The following is a 13,637-nucleotide window of genomic DNA, read 5'->3' on the forward strand; positions in this document are numbered from 1 at the left end:
ATATTTAATAATTTCTGATTTTGTGGTAAAATATCACAAGACTCTAATTTCTTATTTAGGTACCCCTAAACCAACCATCAAATGGTTACACAATGGTAGAGAATTGACAGGCAGAGAGCCTGGCATTTCTATCTTGGAAGATGGCACTTTGCTGGTTATTGCTACTGTTACACCCTATGACAATGGGGAGTACATCTGTGTGGCAGTCAATGAAGCTGGAACTACAGAAAGAAAATATAACCTCAAAGTCCATGGTAAATATTGCTAAAATCATGTAACTGACTAAGTTTGTCAGTCTCCCGTTCTTAAATGTTTAAATTATTCTCTCAGTGTGGTATCATTTAATATTAATGTGAATAGCAGTAGTACCAAACAGAAATCTGGTGGTCTGATTGAATTTATTATTGGATTTAAACTTTCATGTAATTTTGTATTGTGACTTTACATCATTCAAAATTCAAATGGTAGAAAAAGATACATGATAAAAAGTCTCCTGACCCTGAGCTGAGCCATCTACTTATCCTCTATTTGGGATAAAGGAAAGTTATCTGTGTGTGTGTGTGTGTGTGTGTGTGTGTGTGTGTGTGTCAGAGATATTTTATGAATATAAAAATACAATGTTTTATCCTCTTTTTATTTATAAAATGTACACATATAATAGAACATTATATTCACATTTTTCACCTTCTCTGTCTCATTAAACAATCTATCTTGGATTTTATTTAATGTTCCTAACTCTATAGCATCTCATTGTATATATACACATTTATTTGACCTTCCTCTATTAATGATGAGCATGTAGATTATTAACAGTTGTTTTCATTAACCTTTAATGAAAATACTGTATATATGCCATTTTGCATAAGTGAAAGTGTATATATATTTTAAAATTTGATGAATATTGGTTTCTTTAGACACTGGGCAATATTCACCCTCATCAACAAAGTAATGAGTCTCATGTGACTTAATTAAGACCCCATAAGCTTATATTTTGAGTAATATGTGGAATAAAAGTAGATTCTCCCTTAAGCTTATCCCAAATTTCATCCTAAATTTAAAACCTTGAAATAATAAAGTAAAAATCCAATAAGGGTTGTTATTATGAATACATTGGTCAAAACTTTTTAATTTTGTAACAAAGCGTATGCTTAAATATGTCTAGCTTTTCTAGCCATCAAATATTTCAGAATTTGCTGTATAAAGGCCATTATAAAGAATCTCTATAAATAATATTTATTATAAAACTACCTAGCTATGACTCCTCTCTTTTTGCAGTTCCTCCAGTAATTAAAGATAAAGAACAAGTTACAAATGTGTCAGTGTTGTTAAATCAGCTGACCAATCTCTTTTGTGAAGTGGAAGGCACTCCATCTCCCATCATTACGTGGTATAAAGATAATGTCCAGGTAAATAAAGTCATCCAAATATGTGTAATTCCTTGCCTCTGCATCTGAAGTAAGTTCTTCAGATGTTCATTTCTTACTACTAATAAAATAAACTTTCTACTTCATTTTTTAATTATGCATTTTTATTAGGATTGGAAATAACACTGACCATTTTGGCCCTTAAAGGTGATTGAAAGCAGCACTGTTCAGATTGTGAACAATGGGAAGATACTGAAGTTCTTCAAAGCCACTCCAGAGGATGCAGGAAGATACTCCTGCAAAGCAATTAATATTGCAGGCACTTCTCAGAAGTACTTTAACATTGATGTGCTTGGTAAGAAATAACATCCTTTTAAAAAACTACAATTCAGAGGCATTTCTTACCTAAAATAGAGCTGACTATATGAAAAAGAGAAAAAGATAAATTGACAGAAAAAAAATATAGTTTCATTCTGTTATTTTTGTCCTTATTATTTGTTAATCAGAACCATATGATATAGAAATTTTGAAGAGTTTCATTATTTATAATAGAGAGATGCCTTTGAATCATATATACAATAGTATCAAATACTCAAAAACGGTACTGCTATATTGTGTAAAATAAGAAATTATTACTCTTGTCAATTTCTCTGGTTAAGTAGGCAAGATATTCTTTGGGAAGTGGCTAGAACAGGGTGATGCAGAATATATCACATTCATGCTGTGTACATCCTGAAGCTGCTAGGCTGTACTTGAACAGAAGGTAGTAAATCCCGTTTCCCCTGCATTCTAATTGACTCTTGTAACTAAGTCAGTCCTGATTCTAATTAAGTAGGTAGCAGCTGTAATAAATTAGGATGTGAGACATTTTAATGGTAATCATAAATTTAAAATTCTATAATTTTAGTTTGTGAAATTATATTTGCCATTTAAAGTTCACTTTGTGAAAAAATGACTTTCTCTATTTTCAATATTTTGCTCCTTACAATGGGCACATAATTTGTAAGTCTTGAGTAGAAGTGAGGTGGAGGAATGATACTGCATAAAAATTATATTCATAAACTGCTATAACATAAAAATAATTCCTCCCATTAGGCTTCTCAAAGCCTGAAATTTTTCTTTCCACAAAATCACCATTATTATATTTAAGTATAAGTTATAAAAACAGATTAAGAAATCATTGTTATCATGAGTCTTATTGACATTATTTCTCCTGGTACTCATCTGCTCCCTTGACTTAATTCCATCTGTGTGCTGATGACTCCCAAATTTTTATCTCCAATTCAGACTTCTTCCCTGAGCCTAGGGATAGATAGCTAATTTTCTCCATAGTATTGTGACTTGAATATCTTAGTTTTATATCAAACAAAAAGGTCCCAGTGAAAGCCAGTTCCGATTGCCTTCAAGATCCCCATTCTAGGGACTGATACCTCCATCCACTCACTTGCTTATTCCGGAACTTCCAGGTTCTCACTACTACCTTCTCCCCAACATTTCAAATCTGTACATTTCCTGTTATGTCTACTTCCTAATTCTTTGGCGATCTACGTCTTTTCATCCTTCTGTGAAAGTCTATCATCATTCATGAGCTGAATTAATGTAATAGCCTAAGGTCTCACCTGAATCCACTTCTTGCTACTGTAATTCATTCTTCACTTAAGAGCATGTGGTCTTAAAACACAAATATGATTACACCCCACTCCTCCCCTACTGAAATCCTTTAGTGGCTGGTCATTTTTCTGAGGATGAAGACCAAACACTTTAACATGGTGTGAAGGGGGATGACTAGACCGAGAAGTATCCAGAAGCTCTTTAATAAGCTTGATAATCCCAAGAATAAAAACTAGCACATTATTCTTCATGTTATATTGCATACCAAATTTACCATCTTAGTTGTTTAAAAGACAAAGGTAATATATTTCAAGTAACACAACAGTATATGTAGAATTTGAACATTATAAGAGTGATGTTAATTGTCATTCATTATCCAAAATGTATCGCGGTAGCAAATTACATTATATAAGCATCACTGATCACTTACATTCTAAGCTACTTTTGCATATGAGTTTAATACACCCAAAAATGAATCCTATACTATCATAATTCTTGCAGGTAATTGTCTTGCTAGCAAATATTTTATAAATATGTTTCTACATTTAAATTTATCGTTTGGGTACACAGAAATGATATGAAAAAGTGTTGTGTGGTATTTTATGTTTGACATTAAGATCTTGTTGAAATACTATAGAAATCATTGACTGCTTTCTAACCCCATGCCTGCTCTTTTTGCTGAGTAACAGAGTTTCATAATACACTGTCTTTGTTCAAGTTCCACCCACCATAATAGGTACCAACTTCCCAAATGAAGTCTCAGTTGTCCTCAGCCATGACGTCGCCCTTGAATGCCAGGTCAAAGGCACTCCCTTTCCTGATATTCATTGGTTCAAAGACGGCAAGTGAGTATCTTTTCTGTATTTGTTGCAAGGGTTCAATTGATAGGAAAAAGATGTATAAAAATGCATGTGGACTTTCTCCCTCTTAATTATTTTATTACATAGAATATTATTAAATGAGCATACAGGAAAAACAATATTGCTCAAAAACTAGTCTAAAAGTCTTGTAATATTTTTCATTCTTATGGATTCAAAGCTCCCTATAAATGTTGGGAATTCATTTTAGAAACACAGAGAAACTCAAATTTAATATACACTAAATATCCTCTGTCTAAAGGCTAACAGTGAAAAATACAAGATCCAAATGTGAGATGATTTTCTCTTTACATGGAATTTACTTTTTAAAAAGGAAAATGTTTTTATGACAGTGAGATGAATACTAAGCTAGTTCTGTGTACTGGCAAAAAGGAACTACAGATGTTTCTCCAACTCCAGATCTCAAGGGCTGCTGAGGTGTGCCTACATAGAAGTGGCTGCAGTGGTCTGTATTGGTTGTGAGAATTTATTTCTCAAATGGTGGTTACAGTTTGTGTTTTACAGTTTCTGGGAGCAGATATCTAAGGCCTAAGTAGAAAATAGTCAAGATTTTTGGTATATAAAATAAAAGATTGTATTCAAACTTTTTATAAATCACTAATAAATACAAACAGCAACAGAGAAAATATATGGAGGATATGAACAGACAAAGTATACTAAGGCAATAAACATATTAAAAGATACCATCAATAATTTGGTGAATAATAAAATTTTGTTATTTACAGGTCATATAGGCAAAAACATAAAGGTTTGAAATTATCAAGTGTTGACTAGAGTATGGGAAATCAAGATATAGTGCTCTGACAGGGAAGATGTAAATTAGTACCTTAAAAGGCAACTTGTTGATATCTATTAAAATTTGATGCACATACACTGTGATGCAGTATCCCGGAGATGGAAGTAGTCATGCATATCCACAGAGAGGCTTGTATATTGATATTCACTGCGACACTGTGACGGCAAAAAAGTGAAAGCTGGCTAAAACCCAACATTGGGAGAATAAGTAGATACTTTATGGCATAGTCATATTATGGAACACTGTGCATCAATTAAAAATAGTAAGATCAAGCTATGTGTACCAAAAATATCTCCATACCTATTGTAGAGTGAAAGAAAAGCAGAACAATAACCTGATACCATTGATATATTAAAACTTTAGATATCTTTGGGAGTATATTTATAAACATTTTTGTTTATAAATGTTTATAAACAATTTTAATTGTTTAAATTGTTTATAAATATAAAACAAAAACAAAAATATTTATAATTTTGTTAAAAACAAAAATGTTCATAAATGTAAAAAATGTGGAAGAATACAAATCAAACTGATAAAGAGAAGTCTCGAAAGCAGATTCACATTAGGGGTCATAGACCAAGCAGAATTTTTCTCATCATAATGCTTTTTTGTTTAAAATTTTTTGTCACTTGCACAATTAACAATCAATAAAAGTTTCAAAGTTACTTAAATTTGAGTAGCATATTATCAAGTATTTCTTTAAAAACTTAAAATGCGGCCAGGTGCGGTGGCTTATGCCTGTAATCCCAGCACTTTGGGAGGCTGAGGCAGGTGTATCACCTGAGGTCAGGAGTTTGAGACCAGCCTGGCAAACATGGTGAAACCCCGTCTCTACTAAAACTACAAAAATTAGCTGGGTGTGGTGGCAGGCGCCTGTAATCCCAGCTACTTGGGAGGGTAAGGCAGGAGAACTGCTTGAACCCAGGAGGCAGAGGTTACAGTGAGCCAAGCTAGCTCCATAGAACTACAGCCTGGGCGACAAGAGCGAGACTTCGTCTCAAAGAAAAAAAAAAAAAAAAACAACTTAAAATGCACTAAATAAAGGTACTTTATTCTCTTAACTTTTGAGAGCTATATACAAAGTGTCATACTAAGAAATAATGAAATATACTACCATAGGAAGTGAAATGTTTGTCATTTAATTTTGTAGTCTTACTAGTGTCTTATGAATATGGCAATGCATTTAATTAATCATTATGTGGCTAAGTCTTTGCAACTTCTAAAAAACTAGCTATGGATATTCCTGAAAAAGACTGATGGACTTCAAAGGCATGAGTCTTAGGATATCATAGACTTTAACAACCAAATTTTAAAATAAATCTCCTGCCAATTACATAAACTGAGCATTTTATAGTGTTCAGCAAATGACTTTGTATAGTAGAAAAAGACTTCCTTGACAACCATATACGAGCTTCTTTGACATAAATATCTTTCAATATTTATAATTATGTAAGCGTTTGTATTTATTACGATATTTATTTTTAGAGAAGTTGGCATGATTATTGCCTCTAGTAAAAATAACCATTCATGATATTGTGAATACTCTTCTAGATATTATAATGATATTATTTTAAAATAATATTATTTGGTCCAAAGTTCCTATACTGTAATGTTTAAAACTCTTAATTATTCTTTTCCAGATAATGTTAGAAATTTTAGCTATGCAAACCAAAAAATAAAATTAAAAAAACTAAAAAATGAATAAGAATGGATGAATGAATAAAACAAATAATGACACTACTGGATTTCTATTAATATTGTTACATAATTTAAGTTTGAAATGGAGAAACTTTTCATCTCAAAGAGATATTTATGATTATCTAACTTCCGTTAGAAAAGTGGTTTAAAACTTTCATTCTTCTGAACAGGAGTGCTAATCATATCGTTTTATGTTTTAAATGAACTTTCACTTGTATTTTTAACTTGTACTAATGATTTTTGTTGTGATAAATAAGAAATATGGAAAACTGAAAATAGACCCATGGAATAATAAAATAAAATTTTATTTTTTCTAGGCCTTTATTTTTGGGTGATCCTAATGTTGAACTTCTAGACAGAGGACAAGTCTTACATTTGAAGAATGCACGGAGAAGTGACAAAGGGCGCTACCAATGTACTGTGTCTAATGCAGCTGGCAAACAAGCCAAGGATATAAAACTAACTATCTATAGTAAGTGTGATTTTCTTATGCTTTTTATTGTCAGCTCTCATTTTAAGTTGAAAAGCAGGGTTTACTGTACTGGTAACTACTCACTTGTTTAATACTGAATAATTTGGAATACTACATACTTCAAGAGAAGAAGGAGCCTATCTTCATGTGTTTTAAAAGGCTAGAATATTGGATCAAATTTTAATGCCTTTTTAAATTAAATACGGATTTCTTCAAAGGATCTAGTGATTTTTATATAATCTCACTTAAAGAGAGCAAGAATTTCCCAATTGGTTAGCATATACACAAACCAAATGTCTGCATCTTTGAAAGGAACAGAACAAACTTCAAAACGTATAGAAATTTATGAAATAGAACAAAGTTGATGATATGCAGACAATTCAATTATTCTATTTTAATTCCATCATGGCCTTTATCCTGACCATGTGATTATCTTTTAAATACCTTATGTGTTTGTGCTACTATTTTCTCCCAGCTATGTCCCTACCAAATATATGTAGCTCTTTTTTCCCTAACATTATCAGCCTCTTCTGAGGAATGTGATTGCCGAATTCATTTTAATTTTTACCCGTGGAGTCAGAGGTAGGCACATGAATATTATGTTTCTAGCACAAAGATTTATACAATAGAAAGGAATACAACTCAATAGACCTGTAGTGCTCACTGCACTGTCTTCTGTCTTTCCATGGTGTATGATGCTCAAGGAAAGTTCAGATATCTCTTAGAATGTCTCCTCTTACGATCTTCCCAATTAAAAGCAGTCACCTACTTACTGTCTTGTTTTCACAGCGCACGTCACTATCTGATATATGATTGCTTAATTATAGGTTTATTTACTTATGATCTATTTCTTTCCCAAGAATTTAAACTCGATAAGAGGAGGCTTTTGTTTTGCATGTTCCCTCCTTTAATGTCTGATACATAGCAAGTCTCAAGAAATATTTGCTAAATGAATGAATGGTCTAGTGTTACGCTGTCTAATATGGTAGCCACAAGCCACGTGAGGCTATTGAGTGCTTGAAATGTAGCTAGTCCAAACTAAGATGCACTGTTATAAAATATACACCAGATATCAAATAATATTTTGGATATATTGGGCAAAATAAAATGTATTATTAAAATTAATATCCTCTGTTACTTTCCATATTTTTTAATATGGCTATTAAAAAATTTAAAATTACATATGTGAGTTTGCATTGTATTTCTATTGGACAATACAGATTGAATAATTAATAAGAGCTTGTGTTGAGGCCCAACCACTGCCACTGACTAGCTTTGTGACTGTGGATAAATTTCCTAAACTCTCTGGGCTTCAGTTTTCTCAGTCTTAAAATGGGGATAATAATAGCACCTATGCAGTAAGTGTTATTGTGAAGATCAAATGCTAGATAGTTTACATGGATTATTGAGCTTATACTAAGAACCCAATAAATGTTATTCATTTATCATTACCTAATTAGTGATTGTATCTTCTTAAAACTTAATGTAGATATAGAATCTAGCTTGATTTCTATATAATTTAATTGCTTTCCAAATCTACCTTTTTAAATGTTACTGTCTTCATGCAAAGTTCAAATAGCTTTCTTGAATCAAAGAAATTATATTTAATGCAGGCTTTTAAATCATTTGTATCTATAAATAAAAGCCTTTGGAAGAAATTAGTCATGAAAAGACATGTTCTCTAAAAAAGAATAACATTGCTGAAAGATTAACTATACAAGCATCCAAGTTAAACAGAAGTACTATTGGTACCATTGGCTTCCCACCAGAGCCAGGCATTTAAACAATAGGTGCAATATTTTTCCCAAGCTGTTGAGTAGCCTTCTCTGCCCTATTGTATTTTTGCCAGGATCTGTGATGAATACATTTTGGTGATTCAATAAGACTCTTATTTCCATGGGACTTGGGTTCTTTCATTTCAGATCCTCTTGTTCACTCTGTATGATGCCCCCAAGCACCCAGAAAAGTGGGCTCTATAATGATTAAACCTTCTGGGATTGTCTGAGATAAAAGGCATTATAATATAGCGAAGTTTTGAGTATTATAATTCAGGAAATAGTGCCATTTCCTCCTTATCAATGCTCACCTGCATCTCTTAAGCTTAAATTTATTTCACTTGTGAAAATGCTTTTGTTCTTAAAAATGGGAAAAAAAAGTAAAACAGGTATCATGCTTTGTCTAACTGTGAAGAATATGTATGTAGATTTCAGATTGAGAGTGTGTTTCATACTACAGTTGATTCATTCCTTTTCCTTACTTACACACTGATATGAGAATCAAGCAGGTGGGTTGATACACTTGCAAGGTATAAATGAACATTGTGCCTGAAAAAGGAAAGAAACTGAGACAAAATACAAGAAAAAAATAAAAGAGATGGCAGATAAAAAAGAAAAAGAAGAATGTCAAAGAGGGAAAAAAGTAAATGAAGTTTTTTTTTTTTTTTTTAATACTTTAAGTTCTAGGGTACATGTGCACAATGTGCAGGTTTGTTACATATGTATACATGTGCCATGTTGGTGTGCTGCACCCATTAACTCATCATTTACATTAGGTATATCTCCTAATGCTATCCCTTCCCCCGATCCCCTCTCCACAATAGGACCCGGTGTGTGATGTTCCCCTTCCTGTGTCCAAGTGATCTCATTGTTCAGTTCCCACCTATGAGTGAGAACATGTTTGGTTTTCCATTCTTGTGATAGTTTGCTGAGAATGATGGTTTCCAGCTGCATCCATGTCCCTACAAAGGACACAAACTCATCCTTTTTTATGGCTGCATAGTATTCCATGGTGTATATGTGCCACATTTTCTTAATCCAGTCTGTCACTGATGGACATTTGGGTTGATTCCAAGTCTTTGCTAATGTGGAAACATACATGTGCATGTGTCCTTATAGCAGCATGACTTATAATCCTTTGGGTGTATCCCCAGTAATGGGATGGCTGGGTCAAATGGTATTTCTAGTTATAGATCCTTGAGGAATCGCCACACTGTCTTCCACAATGGTTGAACTAGTTTACAGGCCCACCAACAGTGTAAAAGTGTTCCTATTTCTCCACATCCTCTCCAGCACCTGTGGTTTCCTGATTTTTTAATGATTGCCATTCTAACTGATGTGAGATGGTATCTCATTGTGGTTTTGATTTGCATTTCTCTGATAGCGAGTGATGATGAGCATTTTTTCATGTGTCTGCTGGCTGTATGAATGTCTTTTTTTGAAGTGTCTGTTCATATACTTTGCCCACTTTTTGATGGGGTTTTTTGTTTTTTTCTTGTAAATTTGATTGAATTCTTTATAGATTCTTCCCCAGCCTCGCTGCCACCTTGCAGTTAGATCTCAGACTGCTGTGCTAGCAATTAGGGAGGCTCTGTGGATGTGGGACCCTCTGGGCCAGGTGTGGGATATAATCTCCTGGTGTGCCATTTGCTAAGACCCTTGGTAAAGCGCAGTATTAGGGTGGGAGTTACCCGATTTTCCAGGTGTTGTGTGTCTCAAATTCCTTTGGCTAGGAAAAGGAATTCCCTTCCTCCTTGCACTTCCCAGGTGAGGTGATGCATTGCCCTGCTTCAGCTCCCACTGGTCGGGCTGTACCCGCAGACCAGCGCCAACTGTCTGACATGCCCCAGTGAGATGAACCTGGTACCTCAGTTGAAAATGCAGAAATCACCCATCTTCTGCGTCGCTCATGCTGGGAGCTGGAGGCTGGAGCTGTTCCTATACCGTAAATGAAGTTTTAATATCCTATCAGGAGATTGTGCAGATTTACTAGTAGTTCTGAGGCAAAGATTTGTAAGCGGAGGTCCATGGATGAGTTTTGGAGGTTTCAGAGCTTCCCTAAGTCAGCAGTCCCCAACCATTTTGGCACCAGGGTCAGTTTTGTGGAATGAAACTGTTCCACTGCACATCATCAGTCATTAGTTGGATTCTCATGAGAAGCCCGTGTAATAGGGTCTGTGCTCCTATGAGAATCTGATGCCCTCATCGAGCTGACAGGAGACAGAGCTCAGGTGGTAATGCTTGCTCGTCCATCACCTCCTGCTATAGGGCCCAGTTCCTAACAGGCCAAGGATCCGAACGCTTCCATGGCCCAGGTGTTGGGAACTCTTGCCCTCAATTATATAAAAGTCTTAGAGTGATCCGCACCAAGATAGCTGAATAGGAACAGCTCCAGCCTCCAGCTCCCAGCATGAGCAACACAGAAGACAGGTGATTTCTGCATTTCCAACTGAGATACCGGGTTCATCTTACTGGGGCGTGTTGGACAGTGGGTACAGGACAGTGGGTGCAGCCCAGTAAGTGAGAGCTGAAGCAGGGTGAGGCACCCGAGAAGTGCAAGGGGGAAGGGAATTCACTTTCCTAGCCAAGGGAAACCATGACACACAACACCTGGAAAATCAGGTGACTCCCACCCTAATACTGCGCTGTACCAAGGGTCTTAGCAAACGGCACACCAGATTATATCCCGCACCTGGCTCGGAGGGTCCCATGCCCACGGAGCCTCCTTTATTGCTAGTACAGCAGTCTGAGATCTAACTGCAAGGCAGCAGCAAGGCTGAGGGAGGGGTGCCCGACATTGCTGAGGCTTTAGTAGGTAAACAAGGTGACCAGGAAGCTCGAACTGCGTGGAGCCCACCGCAGCTCAAGGAGGCCAGCCTGCCTCTGTAGACTCCACCTCTGGGGACAGGGCATAGCCAAACAAAAGGCAGCAGAAACCTCTGCAGATGTAAATGTCCCTGTCTGACAGCTTTGAAGAGAGTAGTGGTTTTCCCAGCATGGAGTTTGAGATCTGAGAATGGACAGATTGTCTGTTCAAGTGGGTCCCTGACCCCTGAGTAGCCTAACTGGGAGACATCCTCCACTAGGGGCAGACTGACACCTCACACCTCACATGACTGGATATACCTCTGAGACGAAGCTTCCAGAGGAACGATCAGACAGCAACATTTGCTGTTCAGCAATGTTCACTCTCTGCAGCCTCCACTGCTGATACCCAGGCAATCAGGGTCTGGAGTGGACCTTGAGCAAACTCCAACAGACCTGTAGCTGAGGTTCCTGACTGTTAGAAGGAAAAATAACAAACATAAAGGAAATCCACACCAAAACTCCATTTGTATGTCACCATCATCAAAGACCAAAGGTAAATTAAAACCACAAAGATGGGGAAAAAGCAGTACAGAAAAGCTGGAAATTCTAAAAATCAGAGTGCCTCTACCCCTCCAAAGGAATGCAGCTCCTCACCAGCAATGGAATCAAGCTGGATGGAGAATTAATTTGATGAGTTGAGAGAAGAAGACTTCAGACAATCAAACTTCTCTGAGCTAAAGGAGGAATTATGAACCCAGCACAAAGAAACTAAACACCTTGAAAAAAGATTTGATGAAGGGCTAACTAGAATAACGAATGCAGAGAAGTCCTTAAATGAACTGATAGAGATGAAAACCATGACACGAGAACTAAGTGACAAATGCACAAGCTTCAGTAACTGACTCGATCAACTGGAAGAAAGGGTATCAGTGATTGCAGATCAAATGAATGAAATGAAGTGAGAACAGAAGTTTAGAGAAAGAAGAGTAAAAAGAAATGAACAAAGTCTCCAAGAAACATGGGACTATGTGAAAAGACCAAATCTACATCTGATTGGGGTACCTGAAAGTGACGAGGAGAATGGAACCAAGTTGGAAAACACTCTGCAGGATATTGTCCAGGAGAACTTCCCCAACCTGGCAAGGCAGGCCAACATTCAAATTCAGGAAATACAGAAAATGCCACAAAGATACTCCTCAAGAAAAGCAACTCCAAGACACATAATTATCAGATTCACCAAAGTTGAAATGAAGGAAAAAATGTTAAGGGCAGCCAGAGAGAAAGGTCAGGTTACACACAAAGGGAAGCCCTTCAGACTAACAGTGGATCTCTCAGCAAAAACTCTACAAGCAGAAGAGAGTGGGGCCAATATTCATTTCTTAAAAAATTTACAACCCAGAATTTCATATCCAGCCAAACTAAGTTTCATAAGTGAAGGAGATATAAAATTCTTTACAGACAAGCAAATGCTGAGAGATTTTGTCACCACCAGACCTGCCCTACAAGAGATCCTGAAGGAAGCATTAAACATGGAAAGTAACAACTGGTACCAACCACTGCAAAAACATGCCAAAATGTAAAGACCACTGATGTTAGGAAGAAACTGCATCAACTAATGAGCAAAATAACCAACTAACATCATAATGACAGGATCAAATTCACATATAACAATATTAACCTTCAATGTAAATGGGCTAAATGCTCCAGTATAAAGACACAGGTTGCCAAATTGGATAAAGAGTCAAGACCAATCAATTTGCTGTATCCTGGAGACTGATCTCAAGTGCAGAGACACACATAGGCTCAAAATAAAGGGATGGAGGAAGATCTACCAAGCAAATGGAAAACAAAAAAAGGCAAGGGTTGCATTCCTAGTTTCTGATAAAACAGACTTTAAACCAACAAAGATCAAAAGACACAAAGAAGACCATTACATAATGGTAAAGGGATCAATTCAACAGAAGAGCTAACTATCCTAAACATATATGCACCCAATACAGGAGCACCTAGATTCATAAAGCAAGTCCTTAGAGACTTACAAAGAGACTTAGACTCTCACACAGTAATAATGGGAGACTTAAACACCCCACTGTCAAGATGAGAAGGATCAACGAGACAGAAAGTTAACAAGGATATCCAGGAATTGAACTCATCTCTGCACCAAGCAGACCTAATAGACATCTACAGAACTCTCCACCCCAAATCAACAGAATATACATTCTTCTCTGCACCACA

General features: G+C 36.0%; 1 protein-coding gene across 1 annotated transcript in view; it reads left to right on the top strand.

Annotated features, from left to right (window-relative positions):
- Positions 1–13,637, top strand: part of HMCN1 (hemicentin 1) — a gene marked incomplete at its 5' end in the record, with an annotated part of 290,930 nt that overhangs the window by 91,647 nt on the left and 185,646 nt on the right. Inside the window, 5 exons of the mRNA XM_011999163.1 lie at positions 60–254; positions 1,276–1,406; positions 1,572–1,719; positions 3,694–3,820; positions 6,665–6,819. Of these exons, the coding sequence (XP_011854553.1) occupies positions 60–254; positions 1,276–1,406; positions 1,572–1,719; positions 3,694–3,820; positions 6,665–6,819 (756 nt within the window). The remainder of the gene's footprint in view (positions 1–59; positions 255–1,275; positions 1,407–1,571; positions 1,720–3,693; positions 3,821–6,664; positions 6,820–13,637) is intronic.

Source organism: Mandrillus leucophaeus, unplaced genomic scaffold (genome assembly GCF_000951045.1).
Source record: "Mandrillus leucophaeus isolate KB7577 unplaced genomic scaffold, Mleu.le_1.0 Scaffold584, whole genome shotgun sequence".
Lineage (NCBI taxonomy): Eukaryota > Metazoa > Chordata > Mammalia > Primates > Cercopithecidae > Mandrillus > Mandrillus leucophaeus.